The 18,455-nt window shown below is 36.5% G+C and overlaps 1 protein-coding gene across 1 annotated transcript; it reads right to left on the reverse strand.

Annotated features, from left to right (window-relative positions):
• Positions 1 to 13,857: 13,857 nt before the first annotated feature.
• On the reverse strand, positions 13,858 to 17,902 carry LOC130457111 (small ubiquitin-related modifier 2-like). Its single transcript, XM_056815651.1, has one exon. The coding sequence runs from the start codon at positions 14,498 to 14,500 to the stop codon at positions 14,213 to 14,215; it is 288 nt and encodes a 95-aa protein (XP_056671629.1). The 5' UTR covers positions 14,501 to 17,902; the 3' UTR covers positions 13,858 to 14,212.
• Between the last annotated feature and the right edge of the window lie 553 nt (positions 17,903 to 18,455).

Below are 18,455 nucleotides of genomic sequence, written 5' to 3' on the forward strand. Positions count from 1 at the left end.
TTTGTCCAAAAGCTCTGAGATTTTTATTCTACAGTTTTGCATAGGGAGAACTGATAAAGAAATGAATCCCATTCCTTCTTTCCTTCCAATTTTTTTAACCCTTACCTTCTTTCTGAGAATCAATACAATATATAGGTTCTAAGGCAGAAGAGCAGTAAGGGCTAAGCAGTGGGAGTTAAGTGACTTGCTCAGGGTCACACAGCTAGGACGTGTCTGAGGCCAGATTTTAACTTAGGACCTTTCAAGTCACTAGGTTTGGCTCTCAACTCACTTAGCCACCTATCTGTCCCCTAACATTTTTCCTTTCAATGGAAAAGAAAGGACAATGAATAGAATTTGATGCACATTGTCAGATTAGAGGTCAAATTACCTTTGTTTAAATGTCTTCTTTTATAAACAAGGGTTCAATGTTGGGAGGAGGTTAATTTAAGGGGAAATAACTTTATTGTTGTATAGTGACTTTTGGCCCATGTCAGATGCTCTCAGGTGGGGTAACAAATGTGAGAAACCCCTGGGACCTACCTGCTTCTAGAAGACATCCTATGTTCTCATACTATGAGGTGAATGAAGTCTCCATAAGCCACATAGCCAGAACTGACCATGTCTTTCAGTCTACTTAATGGAGGCACAATCTTTATCTATTTCCAGTGCTACCGAAGGATGAAGATCTCATTGACCCATGGATACTATCTCCTAAGCAAGGTGGGGAAATGGCCACCCCCTCTCTCCCCTTAGGCTCTGGAATCCTGAGAAACAGGCTTAAAATTGGAGTTTTGTTTCATCTGTCTTTTTTTAGTGCTTTGTGCTGAGAACTCAAACCATGGGGATCTCAGAGGCAGGATTCCAGGGCAGATCATGCAACCAGTCTCGCAGGGAAACCCTGAAAAGTCAGGATCCTGGGCCATAAGGACCAAGGGCCTTTGGACTTCAAGTTTCATGAGATTAATCAAAGCAAGTCCTCCCATCCTACCTCTACACACTTTAAACCTGGGTCCAACACAACTTCAGGATCTGGAGATTTTGCCTAAGCCAATAGCAGAGCAACCTGCAGTACACCTAGCTGGTACAAGCACAAGGGCAGGAGGTGAAGCCCTAAGCCTCAGCATAAAGTAGCTCACAGTGTTCTGAGCCCCATAAGCCATCAGCAAACCTTGGGAGAGAGAGGGTGAATCAGCTGTGGGAGGTGGTCTTCAGAGGCCAGTATACCACCGTGGAAGAACTGAAACTTGCACCAAACAAAATATAAAAAATATTATGAGATATAAAATGAACAATTTAAATTTTATTAAATTAAAAAGGTTTTGTGCAAACAAAACCAATGTAACCACTGTTAGAAAGGAAACAACAAGGGGGGGGGGGTTTACAGCAAATTTCTTTCATAAAATTCTAATTTTCAAATACATAAAGAATTAAGTCAAATTTATAAGAAAACAAGCCATTGCCCATCTGACAAGCAGTTTCAGATAAAGAAATCAAAGCTATCAATAGACTTCCAGTTAAACATGGCAGAAGTCTAGACATAGGACTCTTCCTCTCCTCACCACCTACCGATACAGATTACTTCAAAAACCCAAATTCATATGAACGAAGGGACTTTACAGTAGGGTGGAGCATTGAAGGTACATGGGATTTGGGCATTTCCACACCATCAGGGTGTGAAAAAAAATTCCACCAAAATGTGAACTGATCCACCCTCCCCAAGCTCACCTACAGAGTTAGAGTCAGAGCCAGCATGTTCTAGAATCAGTGAGTGAGCGAGGGGTACCTCTGGGTCCTTGGAAGCTGACTGAGACCACTGAGGACCTACACTGAGAGCAGCTAGACCTGAGGCCCCAGCAGACTGAGGAGTGCAGACAATGGGCACCAGCAGGGGCAGCAAACAGTGGAAGATGCAGAAACTTGAGAACTGGCCTCAGCCAAAATCTTTGCTCCTTAGCTCCATACACAGAGAGCCTGACCATCTCACTCAGATTTCTAACCCGAAAGGGAAAGAAAAACCACCACAGTAATGGAAAATAGTGCCCAGGAACAACAACTTCCCAACACCAAGAAAAACTAGAAGGAGTTGACTCTGGATAATTTTTACAGAAGAATAACCCAGGCCACAGAGGAAATAGTAGAGGAAATCCAAATAAATACACCAAAACCTTCTCCCCCAAAATGGGAATTGTCCACAAGCTCTTGAAGAATTTAAATTGGAGCTTATCAAAAAGATGGAAACCTTCTGGCAAAAAGAATGGGGAATAGTTCAAAAACAAAATAACAGTTTAAAGGACAAGAACTCCCAATTGGAGAAACAGCTGAAAGCCATGAAAAGCAGGACAGAACAAACCGAAAAGGAAAATCAAAAGATTATAGTGGAAAACCAGTCCTTAAAGTCCAGAATTAGGCAATTAGAAGCCAATGACCTTGCAAAACAGCAAGAATTAATAAAGCAAAGTCAAAAGACTGACAAAATAAAAGAAAACATAAAATATCTCACTGAAAAGATGACAGATCATGAAAACAGAGCACGAAGAGACAAATTGAGAATCATTGAAAGAGTTCATAGAACACCCTGTACATGAAATCCTCAAAAGACAACTCCTAGGAATGTAATTGCCAAATTCAAGAACTTCCAAGCTAAGGAGAAAATTTTGCAAGAAGACAAAAAGAAAAAATTCAGATATCGAGGAGAACCAATCAGGATTACAAAAGATCTGGCAGCTTCCACACTAAAAGACCACAGGGCTTGAAATATGATATTCAGAAAGGCAAGAGAATTGGTCTTCAACCAAGGATCACCTACCCATCAAAACTGACTATATCCTTCTAGGGGAAAGTATGGACATTCAATAAAATAGAAGATTTCCAAGTATTTGTAAAGAAAAGACCAGAACTAAGTGGAAAGTTTGATATCCAAACATAAAGATTAAGAGGAACATGAAAAGGTAAATAAGAAAGAGAGGGAAAAGGGGGAAATTTTTTTTATTCCAACTTTCTTCTTTAAGGGCTTCAATAAGATCAAGTTATTTATATTAGTATATGGGGAAATGTTATTTGTAACTCACAAAAATTATATTTACTTTTATAGTAATTAGAGGAATCATTCACAGGAAGAGATTGGGGTAATAAGTGCTATAAGATGATAGGCAAAAAAAATAACAAAAAGGGAGGGGGCAATCAAAGATGGCACCAAGAGATACTTGAAGAAATATAATAAATAGGATAATCTTTATCACAGAAAGATACACATGGGAAGGGGAGGGGAAGAATACTGTTATAAGAAGGAGAGTGCTGATAGGTAATACTTAAACCTTACACTCAGTGAAATCAATTCTTAGAGGGAAGAGCATCTAGATGGATTTGGGTAATGAATTCTAACTTACCCTACAGGGAAAATAAGAAGGGAAAACTAAGGGGGGGGTAAGGAGGCAGGGAGTACAAAAAGGGAGGGAAAGATAGAGGGGAGGGAACTTAACAGACCCTAAAAAATAAGAAGAGAACAAAAATGGAGGGGACAGAAAGGGAAGCTTACTAAGGGTGGGGATTAGGGGACTGATCAAAAGCAAACCACAGGTTTAAAAGAATATAGCAAAAAAATAAAAGACAGAACTAGGCTGGGGAATACATAAATGCCAAACATAACTTTGAATGTGAATGGGATGAACTTACCCATAAAACGAAAACAAATAGGAGAGTGGATTAGAAATCAAAATCCTACCATATGTTGTCTGCAAGAAACACACTTGAGATAGGTAGACACTCACAAGGTTAGAATTAAAGGTTGGAGCAAAACCTATTGGGCCTTAACTGATATAAACGAGGCAGGAGTTACAATCATGATATCTGACAAAGCCAAAATAAAAATAAATCTGATTAAAAGGGATTGGAAAGTAACTACACCCTGATAAAAGGCAGTATAGATAATGAGGAAATATCAGTAATCAACATGTAAGCACCAAATGGTATAGCATCCAAATTTCTAAAGGAGAAACTAGTGGAATTAAAGGAGGAAATAGATAGTAAAACCATACTAGTGGGAGACCTGAACTTACCACTATCAAATTTAGATAAATCAAATCAAAAAATAAATAAGAAAAAGGTAAGAGATGTTATTAAATTTTGGAAAAGTTAGAGTTAATAGATATGTGGAGAAAAATAAATAGGGACAAAAAGGAATTCACCTTCTTTTCAGCAGAACATGGTACATTCATAAAGAATGACCATGTACTAGGGCATAAAAACATGGCAAACAAATGCAGAAAAGCAGAAATAATAAATGCAACCTTTTCAGATCATAATGCAATAAAAATAATAATCAGTAAAGGTACCTGGAAAGGCAAATCAATAATTAATTGGAAATTAAATAATATGATTCTCCAAACTTGGTTAGAGAACAAATCATAGAAACAATTAATAATTTCATTGAAGAAAATGACAATGATGAGATGTCCTTTCAAACTCTATGGGATGCAGCCAAAGCAGTACTCAGGGGGGAGATTTATATACTTGAGTTTATATATTAACAAATTAGGGAGGGCAGAGGTCAATGAATTGGACATGCAAATCAAAAAACTTGAACACGAACAAATCAAAAATCCCCAGATGAAAACTAAATTAGAGATCCTAAAAATTAAGGGAGAAGTTAATAAAATCAAAAGTGAAATAACTATTGAACTAATAAATAAGACTAGAATTAGCTGGTATTTTGAAAAAACAAGCAAAATAGACAAAGTACTGGTTAATATAAAAAAAAAAGAAAGAAGAAAACCAAATTAACATTATCAAAGATGAAAAGGAAGACCTCACCTCCAATGAAGAGGAAATTAAGGCAATCATTAAAAACTATTATGCCCAATTATATGGCAACAAATATGGCAATCTAGGTGATATGGATGAATATTTACAAAAATATAAATTGCCTAGATTAACAGAAGAAGAAATAGAATTCTTAAATAATCCCATATCCAAAAAAGAAATTGAACAAGCCATGAGAGAACTCCCTAAGAAAAAAATAACCATGGCCTGATGGATTCACAAGTAAATTCTATCAAACATTCAAAGAACAACTAATCCCAATATTATACAAACTATTTGACATAATAAGCAAAGAGGGAGTTCTACCAAATTCCTTTTATGACACTAATATGGTACTGATTCCAAAGCCAGGCAGGTCAAAAACAGAGAAAAACAACTACAGCCCAATCTCCTTAATGAACATAGATGCAAAAATCTTAAATAAAATACCAGCAAAAAGACTCCAGCAAGTCATTACGAGGGTTATTCATGATGATAAGGTGGGATTTATAACAGGAATGCAAGGATGGTTCAATATTAGGAAAACCATCCTCATAATTGACCATATCAACAAGAAAACAAACAAAAATCACATCATTATGTCAATAGTTGCAGAAAAAACCTTTGGCAGAATACAACACACATTCCTATTGAAAACACCAGAAAGTATAGGAATAGAAGGTTCTTAACTAAAAATTATAAACAGTATTTATCTAAAGCCATCAGCAAACATCATCTGCTATGAGGATAAACTAGATGCATTCCCAATAAGATCAGAAGTGAAACAAGGATGCCCATTATCACCTCTATTACTTAATGTTGTACTAGAAACACTAGCAGTAGCAATTAGAGAAGAAAAAGAAGTTGAAGATATTAAAATTGGCAATGAGGGGACCAAGCTATCACTCTTTTCAGATGATATGATAGTCTACTTAAAGAATCCTAGAGAATCAACTAAAAAGCTAGTGGAAATAATCAAAGACTTTAGCAAAGTTGCAGGATACAAAATAAACACACATAAGTCATCAGCATTTCTATATATCTCCAATACATCTCAGCAGCAAGAATTAGAAAGAGAAATTCCATTTAAAATCACCCTAGATAATATAAAATTCTTAGGACTATATCTGCTGAGGCAAACACAGGAACTATATGAACACAACTATAAAACACTTTGCACACAATTAAAACTAGATCTAAACAATTGGAAAAACATTAACTGTTCATGGGTAGGATGAGCTAACATAATAAAAATTACAATCCTACCCAAACTTATTTACTTATTTAATGCCATACCCATTGAAATATCAAAAAACTTTTTTATTGAATTAGAAAAAAAAAATAACGAAGTTCATTTGTAAGAACAAAAGATCAAGGATATCCAGGGAAATAATGAAAAAAATGAGAAGGAAGGTAGCCTTGCAGTACCAGATCTCAAACCATACTATAAAGCAGTGATCATCAAAACAATAATGGTACTGGCTAAGAGACAGAAAGGAGGATCAGTGGAATAGACTTGGGGTAAGTGACCTCAGCAAGACAGTCTATGATAAGCTCAAAGATTCCAGCTTTTGGGACCAAAATCCACTACTTGATAAAAACTGCTGGAAATTTGGAAGACAGCATGGGAAAGATTAGGTTTGGATCAACATCTCACCCTACACCAAGATAAACTCAGAAAGGGTGAATGACTTGAACATAAAGAAGGAAACTATAAGTAAATTAGATTAATATAGAATAGTATACATGTCAGATCTTTGGGAAAGGAAAGATTTTAAAACCAAGCAAGAGTTAGAAAAAAAATCACAAAATATAAAATACATAATTTTGATTACATCAAATTAAAAAGTTTTTGTACAAACAAGACCAAAGTAACAAAGAAGGGAAGCAACAAATTGGGAAATAATCTTCATAACAAAAACCTCTGACAAAGGTCTAATTACTCAAATTTACAAGACCTAAATGAATTGTACAAAAAATCAAGCCATTCTCCTGTTGATAAATGGGCAAGGGACACGAATAGGCAATTTTCAGTTAAAGAAATGAAAACTATTAAGAAGCAAATGTTCTAAATCTCTTATAATCAAAGAGATGCAAATCAAAACAATTCTGAGATACCACCTCATACCTAGCAGATTGACTAACATGACAGCAAAGTAAAGTAATGCTGGAGGGGATGTGGCAAAGTTGGGACATTAATGCATTGCTGGTGGAGTTGTAAATTGATCCAACCATTCTGGAGGGCAATTTGGAACAATGCCCAAGGGGCGCTAAAAGACTGTCTGCCCTTTGATCCAGCATAGCACTGCTGGGTTTGTACCACAAAGAGATAACAAGGAAAAAGACTTGTACAAGAATTTTCTTAGCTCCACTCTTTTTGGTGGCAAAAAATTGGAAAAAGAGGGGATGCCCTTCAATTGGGGAATGGCTGAACAAATTGTGGTATATGTTGGTATTAGTTAGAATACTATTGTGCTCAAAGGAATAATAAAGTGGAGGAATTCCATGGGAACTGGAACAACCTCCAGGAATTGATGCAGAGTGAAAGGAACAAAACCAGGAGAACATTGTACACAGAGACTGATACACTGTGGTACAATTGAATGTAATGGACTTCTCCATTAGTGTCAGTGCAGTAATCCTGAACAACTTGAGGGATCTACAAGAAAGAATACTATCCACATTCAGAAGAAAAACTGTGGGAGTAGAAACACTGAAGAAAAACAACTGCTTGACTACATTAGTCGAGGGGGATATGATTGGGGATATAGACTTTAAATATAAACATCCTAGTGCAAACATCAACAACATGGAAATAGGTTCTGATCAAGGACACATGTAATACCCAGTGGAATTGCACCTGGGCTACGGGAAGGGTGAGGGTAGGGAAGGGAGGAATAGAATATGATTCTTGTAACCAAGGAATAATGTTCTAAATTGACTAAACAAAATTTTTTTAAAAGCTATCAGTAATCATATAAAAATATTCTAAGTTGCTCTTGATTAGAGAAATGAAAATTAAAATGTTGAGGTACTACCTCATACCTAGCAGATTGGCCAAGATGACAGCAAAGAATATGATAAATGTTGGCAGGAATGTGACAAAATTGGGACACTAATGTATTGTTGGTGGAGTTGTAAACTGATTTAATCATTATGGAGGTAATTTTGAACTATGACCAAAGGTCTATAAAACTGTGCATACCCTTTGATGTTTTAATACCAATAAGAGATCTCTATCTCAAAGAGATACAAATGGGGAGAGGGGGACAGGAAATGACGTACTTGTACAAAAATATTTTTTTTTTTTCAAGATTTCTAGACTTTATTTCTGGAGCTGTTCACCAGGTATTAAAGTACAACAAATACAAAATAATTCTCAAAAATCTGTCTTTATGTACAAATATTAAAATTAATGAAATAATAGGGACTTCCTCTTGGACATCTGATACTTAAATTTGTTCTGATTGGCACTATTTTATCTCATACTTACAGGGTACTTATTTCATACTTTCAGGGTACTTATTTCAAACTGGGACAATTGGAATCAATGGTACAAAAATATTTTAGCTGCTCTTTTTGAGGGGGCCAAGAATTGGAAATTGAAGGGATGTCAATCAATTGTGGAATGGCTAAGAAAATATGACGGTGATGGTATACTATTGTGTTATAAGAAATGATGATCAGGATGATTTCAGAAAAAAAAACAACCCGGAAAGATCTGCATTTACTGATGCAGAGTGAAATAAGCAGAAATAGGAGAAAACTACATAGTAACGGCAATATTGTACAATGTTCAACTATGAAAGATTTAGCTACTCTCATAAATAAAATGACTTGGGACAATTCAAAAGGACTTATGCTAAAGAATGTCATATAGCTCAAGTGAAAGAATTGTTGGTGTAGAAATGCAGATAAAAGCATACTATTTTTCACTTTTCACATTTATTTTTGGGTTTTGGTTTTATATGAGTATTGTCTTATAACAATGACCAATAAGGAAATAAATTTTGCATGATAATACATGTATAAACCAGATAAAATTACTTACCATCACTTGGAATGGGAAAGGAAGTGAGGGAGGGAGACAATTTGGATTTTATAATTTCAGAAAATGTATGTTGAAAATTATTACTTGTAATTGGGAAAATAAAATAGTAAAAAAAAAAGGACAAAAGAGGCAATAATAACATTTTAAAAAGACAAGCAGGCAAATTTCAATTTAGGAAGGAAGAGATGAAAGAAAATAAAAAGGGAAAAAAGAAAAAAGAAAAAGATTGAAATAAATAAAATGAAAAAGTAGAAAAGAAGGAATATCCAAATATAAGCAATCTTAGATGACTAGATCAAATTGCCTTTGGCCATCTCTGACTGGGGTCTTAGTCTACAAGGAAGCTGATCCCTCAGGAATCAGTGTTGTTTGGAAAGTTAGTTCATTGTAATTGGTGAGGGTAAGGGAGGGGGCATAGGAATAATGCCAAGAGAAACTCACTGAAATATGAATTATAAAACACTAAGTAAAATCCTAAAACTAAAATTCTCCGGAAAATGAGAACAACAGGATGAGTGAAAGGAAAAAATTAGAAGTCACCCTCTCTGCCATCATCTGGTAGGTAGCACATTGTCACAGGCTATGATTATATACATACTGGTTTAACCAAATATGAAAGTTGAGAGGGTAAGGGGATCAACGATGTCAAATATTGCAATGATCAAGATTGAGGAAATGTCATCATATTTGACCATTAGATTAACGCTAACTTTGGAGAGGGAAGTTTCAGTTGATGGCACTGGAAGAGAGATTTTGAAATACACAGGAAACTGGTATAAGGCTAGAAAAGGAGGTTGGATACAATTGTGGCTATGGAGTTATTGAGTCAAAGAAAAGGAATTTAAGTGAAATTGTCTCTAAAATATTTTAGCCAGGTGCATAGATTTAAGCATCAACAAATAGTTTCAATTAACAAGTCTGAAATTCTAAATCATTTTGGAGAATGGCTTCACGTGGGTAATTGGGCATTTACTTGCAATATGTGTGATGTTTGTATTACTGCCCAGGCAAGTGATTAGTAGCTGTGGTTCAAATGTAGGCTGATTTTTCACCTGGAGTTCAACAGACCAAAAGAATGCTTCTCCACATTCTAGGTTGTTAGATTTAATCCTAAAGCATGTGAAACATTTCAATTTAAGAGAAAGACATTTGAAGTTGAGGAGGGAAGAACTGACCCTTCTCAGGATGATGGAGAATGAAATAATGTTATACAGAGAAAAAGGAAGCAAAAGAACAGTTTTACAGTGATTGCTTAAAATAAGATTTAAGGCTCTCCCTGAAAGGGGCCAGGGTAAGGAACAGGCATTTATCAAACAACAACTATGTGACAAGTTCCGTGTTAAACATTTAACAAATACTGTCTCATTTGAAGAAGACAGATTTGGATGCTCTCAAAAGAAGATGCTGCTCATCCCTGACTCCCTTCCCAAAGAATGATAAGGTAGAGCCACAAAATCAACCAGGGGAAATAGAACATCAAGGAGCAGAGGAAGATAAGAATAGCAGTAGCAAGTAATTCCCTGCTCAGAAGTACTAGGGCATCTGTCAGCCTCTGATAATAATAATAGAGAGGTGTCTGTCCTTTCCAGGGCATGTATCCAAAATATAATGTAGAATCTTCCAAGATTTATCAAAGCAGATCACAACCACTGCTCTTCTGCATTCCACATCACTTGTGATGATTAATATGGGCTTAAATGATAACTTCCAGGAAAAAATATTGCCAATGCATAGTAAGTCCTGGGAAATAAAGTGAAGAACAAGGAGGAGCCATTTTAATTTTTACCCACTGGTGGCAAGGGATAGAGAAGGGAAAAATATTACCAATGCATAGTAAGAACAAGGAGGCACCATTTTAATTTTTACACACTGGTTGCAAGGAATGGAGAAGGGAAAAATATTGCCAATGCATAATAAGTCCTGGGCAAGAAAGTAAAGATCAAGGTTGTACTGTTTGAATTTTTGCCCACTGGTGGCAAGGAATAGAAAGGGGGGAAATTAATTTGGGAAGCAAAGATATGACTAAGAAGATCTTCCTCCACACCTTGTCAAAGGGAAACTTTGAGAATGGGGTGTGGATTCTTGGTTTTCTGATCACAATATAGTGTTGACAGATTTCTTGTCTAATGAAGACTTGCGATAATATATTTGCCAGGTGTCTTAAAAATCTAATGGAAAGGGTTTTCAACTGAAAAGGATGCGGGGAAAGAGAAGACTGTTTATGTACAATATGTATGTGAGGTAACTAGGTGGCATGGATGATAGAACCTTACACTTGGAATTTGAACCATGTCCTACACACACTGTGTGACCTTGGTAAGTTCCTTAACTTTTTTTTAACATCAAATTCCCCTCTATAAAATGGGGATGATTACGAGAGTACCTAACTCACAGAGTTATTGTGATGATTAAATGAAATAACTTATGTAAAGTACTTTGAAAACATTTGTTCTGGACTGGACATGACTTGGGTAAGTCCCTGGGATTTTAGGTTGGAACAAAAGAGACACTGGAAAGTCTTTCAACACTTGACAAAAGGCAATTTTCATAGCCACAGCAGAAGGATATTCAATATAGAAATACATTGAAGACACCTCAAGTTGGTTCAGCTGAATGAAACTGCCTTGCCTAAATTGTTCATTTCCCCCCTAACTAATCACCCCAAACTTGAGCTCCTTATGGTTGTTTTGTGATCAATGGACCAGAAAGTTATATCTAAAGCCAGAGTCTTTTTTACCCTAAACCAAACGAGTCCTGAAGAATGTTCAATACATTATAAAGAAAAACTAGCCTAACAGTAGTGACAACAACTTCTCTTAAATTAAATATCACAGACAATAGTCCAAAATAAGGAAGAACAGCAACAGACACATCCAATAATTCATAGGAGACAAAATCTAACAAATGCCCTCAAATGTCTATGCATCAATATCCAAAATTTAGGCAATAATCAAGAGGATGAGCAAGTTCTGATGTAAAGGGATGTATTTGACCTTGTAAATCTCACTGAGACCCTATAACATGAAACCCAGTTTTCAATCCCATGATAATAGCCTGGTTTAACTACCTCCCAAGGTTGTCAGGAGAATAAAAATAAGGTAATATTTGTAAAGCTCCTAGCACAGAGTAGCTGCTCTATAAATGCTTGCTATTATGATTCATCCATTAAATTATAAGTCCCTTTTTGTTTTGTTTGTTTTGCTTTCTATTTGTATCTCATTGTACTTGGCAGAGTGTCTGGCTCATAGTAGATGCTTACTAATCTGATTATGATTTGATTTGAACTATTGCTCTAGATAGATATATCTTAATTTTGTTTATGTAAGAGGGGATAGGGTAGTAGCATATATTAAGAAGTATACCTATGAGGAAATCTAGGGACCAGAAAAAGGAAACATGACAGAGAGTTTTTGACTTAAGGTCAAAGAAGGAATTAACTTAAGTCATTTTTGTCATTGGTGTTTACTACAGACCACCTAGATCTTGGGTCTTATTAAGAGGGCACAACTCCTAGGTATAGGAAGTGATTTTTTTACCTTCTTCAATCCTCATCTGGAAAGCTGTATTTTGCTTTAAGGGCACTAACAGAGTGTGTTGATGAAAGCATCCAAGATGGCAAAGGGTCTTGAATTGTTGACATATAAGAATCAATTGAAGAGACTGGGAATGTTTAGCTTGCATGAAAGGAAATTTAAGGGATAACACTAGCTCTCTTGAAGCATTCAGAGAGCTGCCATGTGAAAGTGGGATTATACGCGTTCTATTTTGACCCAAAGTGTTTAACCAGTAGCAATGGGTAGAAACTGGAAAAAAGAAGAACTTGGGCTTGATATCAAGAAGTATGGTAAAAAAAAATTAATAATAACTATCTGGACAGGTGGTGGGCTCTTTGCTCCTAATTGATCTTTGAAGAGAAGTTAGCTTGCCATTGATAGACCATATTATAATGGTGGTTCCTTTTGTGTATGGTTAGATTATATGGCTGCTAATGTTCCTTTCAAAGCTCAAATTCTTTGATTCCGAGTCCATGTCAATTGATCATTAGTAGATATGAAAAAAGGCTAAATAATGGAAATAATGGCATAAGATTTCATTGCCAATTTATGGATTAGGCAACATTCACAATAATGTTATTTTCCCTACTTCATTTTCAATATTCTATCAGCGCAATTGCTGTGTGTCACTGTGTTTTTAGTTTATTAGTAGAAGGGGAGCAGCTGGGTGGCTCAGTGAATTGAGAGGTCCTGGGTTCAAATGTGACCTCACTTTCTGTGAGTCCCTGAGCAAGTCACTTAACCCCCATTGCCTAGTGGTCTTCCTGCTCTTCTGCCTTTGAACCATATTGGTTCTAAGATAGAAGGTAAATGATTTTTAAAAATATATTATTGATAGAAAAAGTCATCAGAAACACTGGGCACAGACTGTGTGCTTCTGGTTTGGGGAAAAGACTCCTTACCTATACTCACCATGCATCTTCTCTTTATATATATATATATAAACCCTTAACTTCCATTTTGGACTCAATACTGCATATTGTGTATTAGTTCCAAGGCCAAAGAGTGGTAAGGGCTAGGCAATGGGGGTTAAGTCACTTGCCCAGGGTCACCAGGGTAGGAAGTGTCTGAAGTCAAATTTGAACCCAGGACCTCCCATCTCTGGGTCTGACTCTCAATCCACTGAGCCACCAAACTGCCCCCCCCCCCATGTTCTCTTCTAACTCAGAATGATGGCTAATCAATAGACAGCATGCTATCAGCTAACTTTGATAAATAGTTCCTCCAGCAACAGTTAACAACTCACATTTCTTTTTTTTAATTTTAAATAAGAAGTTTATTTAAAAAAACAAGATGTTTAACTTGAAGGGAAAACTTTCTAGGGTCATTTTCTTTATAGTAATTTATCCCTACTGAGATAGAGATTGTCCTACATCTAACAGCTACATTCAAAAAAGTTATAAAATCGACCTTGGTTTTACAAGGATAAAAGAAAAACTTTGAAATTATCCAATCAAACAAGATAGACAAGGATTTTTGTTTTTGTTTCTGTTATTTTTTAAACAGTGAGACCAAAATAACTTAGATAAAAGTTGGAAAAGGGGATATTTTCACAGAAGTAGTTTGTTTTTCCCCCCTCCCCATCTCTATATCGTATTGATTAAAAACATACCATCGGCCATCTAGTTAAAAAAAAACAACGCATTTATGCCTGTGCACATACACCAGTTACTTCATGTACAAGAAAGAATGGGGGAAGGGAATCAAAGATGAGAGAAAACTGGACTGCAGTCGTCAGAATGTGGAGGAACCAAATTTTGGTTTTCTAACTGGGAATGTACTGTTTTCCTTGGGAGCACAGTTCTGGAGCAGCTTGCAGGTTCTCCTTTTAGTAAATGCCTCCCGTCTGCTGCTGGAATACATCGATTGTATCTTCGTCCTCCATTTCCAACTGTGCGGGTGTATCTGTTTCATTGATTGGCTGCCCATCGAATCGGAATCGGATCTGCCTCATGGACAAACCCTGCCGTTCACAATAGGCTTTCATCAGTTTACTGAATGGTGTGTGCCTCTTGATCTTAAACTGTACCACTGAGCCATCCTGCCCTGCCACCTTCAGATTAATGTGGTCGTTGTTTTTAGTCTTGACTCCTTCCTTCGGCTTCTCGTCGGCCATGGCGGGTCCTGGAATCTCCTCAGCCGCCGCTTCACAAAAGAGGCACTCGAATGGTCGGCTCTCAGGGAATGGAGGAAGAAGCAGCAGCGGCAGGAGCAGGAGCAGGAGCGAGAGGAGGATGAAGGAAGATGGTGATGGTGATGGTGAGAGGGCTGGTGAGGACGAAGAAGAGAAGAACAACTCACATTTGTAAAGGACTTGGGAGTGACCTATATTCCAACGGAGTGCAAGTGCCGAAACCAATCTTTATCACAGGTCTCCACCTTGTGGCCAGTTGGGCAAAACTGAAATCTCCTGTTTTTAAAAATAGTCTATAAATTGTGCTTTCCAGAAGCCTCCGCTCTACTTCGGTTTACCTTGGTTTGAAATGACCACGTTCACTGTGCTCGCAGTTTCCATTTTGGATCTTATGCTTTAGATTTCCAAGGAAGATTTTCCTTTCAGAGACGACTTGTCAGCATCTGTTTCAGTCATTCCTAGAAAAATGTGCTATGGGGATCATGGAACTAAAGGTTTCAATGTTGGAAGGGACCTCAGAGACAGGTGAGGAAACTGAGGTCCAAAGAGACTGAGATAGCCTGAAAAGAATACTGGATTTGGAGTCAAGAGAGAATGGGACTTAAATATTATTATTAACATTGTATGGCCATGGCAAGTTGATTAACATTTTTGAGCCTCAGTCTCCTCATCTATAAAAAGTTCATAATAATACCTACAGTGGCCTTAGATACTGCCTAGCTGTGTGACCCTAGGCAAGTCACTTGACCTCCATTTCCTAGCCCTTACCTCTCTTCTGCCTTGGAAGGGATACACAGTAATGATTCTAAGTTAGAAAGTAAGGGTTTAAATATTAATTAACAATAATAACTATAGTGCCCAATTCACAGAGTTTTTGTGAGGTTCAAAAGAGATGACTTAAATAAAGTAGCATGTAAATATCAGCTATTATTGCCAACAGGGAATAAGAAGTAGAATCAGGATTTGAGCTCAAGTCCTCTAACCACAAATTTAGGTTCTTTCCACTTAATGGAGGAACTAATTATTCATTAGCAGATGTTGACTAACATAAAATAATAGCTTTAGTCTTTAACTCAATTTATGATCAGGTTAGTGAGGGTAAAGAGAGTAGCTTTTTTAAGTGTAACTCTTTTTCTTATTTCTCTTTTGACCTGGTATGAAAACTAATGCTTATGTCATCTCTACTAATTCATGGAAGCCCATAGGCACTTCTGGCTACTGCCTCCATCATGTATTACCTCCCCTGGACCAGGAACATTTCCCATTCTTCTGTGAGGAGGAATAATTTTATTTTATTATCATTTTTAAACCTTTTCCTTCTGTCTTAGAATTGATACTAATTATTGGTTCCAATGCAGAAGGGAAAGTCAATTGGTGTTAAAAGACATGCTTAGAGTCCCAGAGCTAGGAAGTGTTTGAAACCAGATTTAAACTCAGGACTTCCCATCTCCAGACTTGGTTCTCTAGAGGAGGAATTATTTTAGGGGAAAATCTTTCATAGGTTTCTAAGGAAACAAAAGGCTTTTCCTGGTCCCTCTCTTTCTACTACTCCTTTCTACCCAACCTCAGATCATCTCCCATTTATACTATATATAATTTGCAAGTTCATAATTGCTTGCATATGTCTATCCCATTTGATTAAACCCCTTGAGGCTATGTTTCTGCCTGTTTTCTTTTTTCTTTTTTTTTTTTTGCATCTCCAGTTCTAAGGATCGTGTCTAGCATAGAGTAAGTGCTCAACAAATGCTCATTGGCTGGATGTCTGAAATTACCTTCAAGAGCAAAAAGAGCTCTCATCTTTATCTTTTAAATTCTTGGTCTCTTCTTGACAGTCAATGCAAATACTTTGTAATTTTGTCTCTAATAAGCCTTGGGTTCACAGATAGTACTTTTCACTAAACAGTAACATAATGTTTTGAACAGAATAATTTTAATCTTTATAATCTCTTGAAAGTGAAAGATTGTAAAAGCTAAAACTTTATTCCAATTCCGGGCAAATTCTTAAAGTTGTTAGTAACACTAGTGGAAGTGGGGGAAAGGAGGGGAATTCATGGGCTATAAAATGTTTCTTTGAAGATTATGAAACAATGATCAAACTTTGAGCATTTGTGTCAGCTTGGTCCATACTTTAACAGTGTCCTAAGGCAGAGTTATCTAGGGTATTATTAGTGGTTTATTAAGCTATCTCTAGTTCTAGATATCCAGAACCATAACTATTAGATGAGGACTACGGATTTTTTTCAAAGCACTGGAATTTTTCATTTTTGTCCAGTTGTTTCAGCTGTGTCTGACCCTTTGTGACCCTATTTGGAGTTTTCTTGGCAAAGATACTAGAGTGGTTTGTCATTTCCTTTTCTGGACCATTTTACAGATGAGGAAACTGAGACAAACAAGGTTAAGTGACTTTTCCAGGAGCACATAGCTAGTAAATTTCAAAAAATAGGCTATTTTTGAACTCAAATCTTTCTTATTCAGGGTCCAGCATACTAGAGACACAAAAAATAACAACTAGCCTTAGCACGTACTTAGCAGGAACAATTACGTAAAATTACATACCTATTAGAAGCTATGAAAGTATTGTAAAGGCACCCATTTGTCAGGCATAAAGTCACATAGACCTCCAGACTTGAATGAATATGTTTTAATCTTTCCTTCTTATATTATTTTTAATTAATGAATTACAAAGTTGATTTAAAGGGGCATTTTGTTTTGCTTCTCTGAGTATTGAGATTGCAACTGGGTCAAATATTTTGACTTGACTACTTAGAGATCATGAAATTTTAGAGCTCTTTAGAGAGAAATTTGGGAAATTCTTTCCAAAAGGCTCTCTCATTTTACAGATGAAGAAATATAAGGAAATAAGACAAGCCAGGTGAAGTGATTTGCCTGAGTTAACAGTTAGCAGAATTGACCTTCAGATTTCTGTTGTAATATATATTCCACTTTATTATAATGTCATTCAATTTAATTAAAAGAGATTGGTACTGTCTATGTGGACCCAGCCTTTAAGAGTGTTTTTCTTTCTCTTAGTTAAGTAGAATGCTGAATGGAGGCAACTGATTTGCTGGTTATAGGTAAATCTAATTTTTCAGAATGTGTAGGTTCCTGAAAAGTTGTATGTACTTCATTAGTGTTAGAAGGGAGTTTCAAGACCCTCTAGATCAGTCCCACTTATTTTACAAATCAAAAAATCAAAAACTTGGCAAAGTGCAAGGATTCACTTGGCCATGGGCAAAGCCAGACCAAAGATGGTTGGGATCCAGAAATCAGACAATGCCTCCAAAGCAATATGGCATAGTTTAGTTACCACATCTGGAATCAGCCAACCTGGATTCAAATTCCAGCTTTACTACTAATGAACTAAGTGACATTAACCAAGTCATTTCATCTCTGTGGACCTCGTTTTCATCATCTGCAGATGGTCCCTGATTCCCCTTTGAGCTCTAAAAGCTTATAGTTCTCTAAGCAAGGAGCAACCAACAGGAGAAAGTTCAGAGAGTGTGAACAATTTGCCATCTCAGAGGGCTAGAAGCATTTAACAGGCAGATGTCCCAGCAGGTGTGCAGAGTATGAAGTCAGTGGAGTTTATAATCATAGTGTTTATAACAAGAGTAATTCCCATGTACACAGTTCTTTGGGATTTACAAAGTATTTTGTCCACAACACCCTTGTGAGGTAGGTAGTACAATTATTATCCCCCAAATAGATGGCATGTAGTGATTTAAAGTTTACAAAGCATTTTATAGACATTATCTCAACTGATCTTCCCAATGGCCCTGAGTGTTACAGATATTATTTCCCTCAAAGAAAACTGTTCACGGTTTAAATTTTTTTACAAGTTTTTTTTTTCCCCAGATGACATGGCAGTATAATTTTCAGTCATCATTTTCTGGCATTTTGCGATTCCTCTGTCCCTCCTATATCTCCCGCTTCCCCA

The sequence above is a fragment of the Monodelphis domestica genome, chromosome 2, assembly GCF_027887165.1.
Source record: "Monodelphis domestica isolate mMonDom1 chromosome 2, mMonDom1.pri, whole genome shotgun sequence".
NCBI classification, from domain to species: domain Eukaryota; kingdom Metazoa; phylum Chordata; class Mammalia; order Didelphimorphia; family Didelphidae; genus Monodelphis; species Monodelphis domestica.